At 38.5% G+C, this 3,716-nt stretch overlaps 1 protein-coding gene across 1 annotated transcript; it reads left to right on the forward strand.

The window, feature by feature from the left end:
* Positions 1-1,080: 1,080 nt before the first annotated feature.
* Positions 1,081-2,031, forward strand: LOC109576703 (olfactory receptor 2G3-like). Its single transcript, XM_019985346.2, has one exon. The coding sequence runs from the start codon at positions 1,081-1,083 to the stop codon at positions 2,029-2,031; it is 951 nt and encodes a 316-aa protein (XP_019840905.2).
* Positions 2,032-3,716: the final 1,685 nt, after the last annotated feature.

The raw sequence follows: 3,716 nt of genomic DNA on the forward strand, positions 1-3,716 counted from the left end.
GGTTTAAAGCCTTACCAAGCTACTTCCTCTGCTGAAAATAGTCCTTTCTTATCTTATCCACTAGTAAGCTCTTATTTGCTCTCTACTTCACTTGCCAAAAAAGGCTGTCATTTTTTAAATGTACCGCATCTTTATCTCCTTTCCAAAAATGTTTTTTGTCTCTTATCACCAAATTCTTCAGCAGCAAGTCAGCAGTTGTTATGAAATGAAAGTGTTATGAAGTTAGTGACATATCAAAAAGGAATCGAACAGACTTGATATTCTGCTACTATATAATACAAAGTTATATAAAGAAAAAGTCATAATATTCCAAAAAAAATTTTATGAAATAAATTAAATTTTTGAGAAGTTTGGGTCCTTTAATTAATATAAAAATAAAACATCTGATTAAAAACAAAATGTTTTTAATGAGGTGCTAAACATTTACTTGCAACTTACAACAATGCTTCTCTCTGAAGACTCTGTAACACCATTTAAACTAGACTACCCATTTTTTTCATTATGAAAAAATAATGGGAGAAAACTATTTACATAGATGGTATCTAATAACTAATTAAAACTCTATGATATTTAGGTTTTTCACATTACCCTTAGCATGACTTTGAGAATTGCATGTGTTACTGTAGAGTATGGAAATAATTATATAATTTTTTCAAAAAATACTCTTATTGCTATTTTTATTATTGACAACTGATAGAATGTCTACAAAGATGTTTTTTGATTGGATAACATCTCCTTATTTTATTTAACTTACAAGCTTACAGGATGTTATTGGGGAATAAGAGCGTGGATTTATAAGAAAAAATGAAACACTTTGAAGAACAGAGCAATAATTAATGATTAATCATTTCTTATATGGTCCACTTTATGTCATCATGTTTAATAGTTTTCTGTAAGTTCTTGCACACTTTTAATTTCCTCCTAGAGACAAACGGTTCTCTCTCTTCCCCCAAATGCCACACCCCTCTTATCTCACCTTCAGGATCAGTTTCTCCCAACTGCATTTCTGATCTTAACTGTTTCTCACTATCTGACTTCTATATTTTCACATGTGCCTTTCTCCTTTTCAAGAGCAGAGTGATGACAATGATTAATGAGAGTTTGGCAGGGGATTTCATACTGGTGGGCTTCTCCGACCACCCACAGCTTGAGAAGATCCTCTTTGCGGTTGTGTTAATCTCCTATCTCCTGACACTGGTTGGCAACACAGCGATCATCTTGATCTCTTATCTGGATCCCATGCTCCACACACCCATGTATTATTTTCTTACCCATCTCTCCTTTGTTGACCTCTGCTTTACCACCAGCATCGCTCCCCAACTTCTATGGAACCTCCGTGGTCCATACAAGACAATCAGTCCTACAGGCTGTGCCATTCAACTCTACGTATCCCTTGCACTGGGATCCACTGAATGTGTTCTCCTAGCTGTCATGGCATTTGATCGCTATGCTGCTGTTTGTCGACCACTCCATTATGCCACAGGTATGCACTCACGACTTTGCCAGTCTCTGGTAGGAATGGCATGGTTGAGTGGAGTGGGCAACACCCTAATTCAGGGCACCATCACCCTTCGGCTGCCCCGCTGTGGGAACCGCAGGATTTACCACTTCATCTGTGAAGTGCCTGCCATGGTCAAGTTGGCCTGTGTAAACATTCATGCCAATGAGGTCCAGCTCTTTATGGCTTCCTTGGTGCTTCTCCTCCTCCCTCTGACACTTATCTTGATCTCATATGGATGCATTGCTCAAGCAGTAATGAGGATCAGGTCAGCTCAAGCCTGGCGAAAAGCCCTTGGCACTTGTGGGTCCCACCTCTTGGTAGTAACTCTCTTCTATGGAACCATCACAGCTGTCTATATCCAGCCCAACAGCTCTTATGCCCACAGTCAAGGAAAGTTCATAACCCTTTTGTATACCATTGTAACTCCCACCCTTAACCCTCTCATTTACACTCTGAGAAACAAAGATGTAAAGGGGGCTTTAAGGAGGCTGGTACAGAAAGATAGGGCACAGCAGAGTGAGAAACTCTGATGAGGTAAAAGTATAGACATGGCCTGACTAAGGTTGAGGTTCTGAAGGAAAGATGTACCAGAAGGCCTTATCTGGAGACAGCTTCACATATATGCTGCAAAACCAAACCTGCAAGACTTTCTAGAGAATCCATAAGCCTGAAATTACTTTCTTTCATTTCCTTCCTTAAAGTACTAGAGGATAAATGGTCTAAACAGACATCTTTGTTATCTGTCAGTCAATAAATTACAAGCATGACTTACTATTTCCAAAATCTCTATGGCTAATTTTCTTCCCTCTCTGCCCTTTCTCTTAGGTAAGTCTTGGCTTTGCCTTGTTAAATGAAATCAATCTATTGGTTGGTCCCTTTGTATAAATAAACTGTGTGATACTCACGAGCTAGGTGTTTTTAAACCCAGTAGTTTTGCTACTACTACTACTACTCTTTAGCAGCTTATTTCTGGTGGTCTGCTGCAGTACTGCCCATCTGGATCCCACCCTTGGACCAGTAGACGCCTGCAGCTTGAAAATCCACCTTATCTGCACTTAACTCCTTGACTCTGCAACGCACCATCCCTTGGCCATTGTGTTTAAGTCTGCTGTTAACTTTTTTGTTTGTTTGTTTCTCACTCTTACAGTCTAATTTGAGTCGTTGTCAGGTTAGCTTTTCCTTGATATTTTGATTGTCCATAGAAATTGTGTCCACACTGGTGCCAGGAATGTGGATTTTGAGTTTTAATTTTGCATTTAGATGATTAAATGATTTCTATCAAGTGACAGATAATAGGATCCAGTCCTTGCCATGTGAAAAGTGACAGGGCATTTAAACCTAATTCATTTAATTTCATGAGTGAGTGAGTGTGTGTGTTTGAGGGTACCAATATTTCTAGCAGTTGTATTTCCTGATATGGGAGAGATATAGGGTTGAGAGGTTTTTAGTCCTTTGTCTTTCTGACATTTGAAGGATTCCTCTCTGTGTGTTTTGTGTTTGCCCCAGTATGAGTGTTCCTGTATCTTAACAGTTAGAACGTTTTTTCCTCCTCCCAAAACTCTGATTTTTTAAATACATATTCATTGGCAGTTCAGTAATTGTCCGTGTCTGCAAAAATGGAGTTTGTATATCTTGATATGCCACCCTCTCTTACATGTATTTTTGGCTTTGTGTGTAATGTGCTCAGTCGTGTCTGATTCTTTGCAGCCCCATGGATTATAGCCCACCAGCCTCCTCTGCCCATGGAATTCTCCAGGCAAGAATACTGAAGTAGGTGCCATTTCCTACTACAGGGTTCTTCCTGACCTAGGAAATGAACCTGGATCTCCTGAGTCTCTTGCATTTTGGCTTTAGTAAAGTTTCATATTTAAAAGCCTTAAACTAAAGGAAACTGAATCCCTAACTTCTCACATTTGGAGGTTTGCCAAAACTTTTAAATGATTAGATTATTTGAAATCAGTGTTCTTTCAAGACTCTTTAAATAGGCTGAGTAAAGCAGAGAGAAAAAAGTTATGCCATTGCAAATTGGACAAAATGATTCAGAAAAATGAGGGTTTCATACAGCAGTATCAATCAAAATTTAATATTCTCAAAACCATAAACAAGTTAGTCTTTTAATGGAAAACTAAGGGAAACCAATGCCATTATTAAAGGATGTGGAGTCTGAGAAAAGAGAATGTCTCTTCAAATTCAAAAGGGAGTCATAATACTACTA

The sequence above is a fragment of the Bos indicus genome, chromosome 23, assembly GCF_029378745.1.
Source record: "Bos indicus isolate NIAB-ARS_2022 breed Sahiwal x Tharparkar chromosome 23, NIAB-ARS_B.indTharparkar_mat_pri_1.0, whole genome shotgun sequence".
In the NCBI taxonomy this organism is placed as follows: Eukaryota; Metazoa; Chordata; class Mammalia; order Artiodactyla; family Bovidae; genus Bos; species Bos indicus.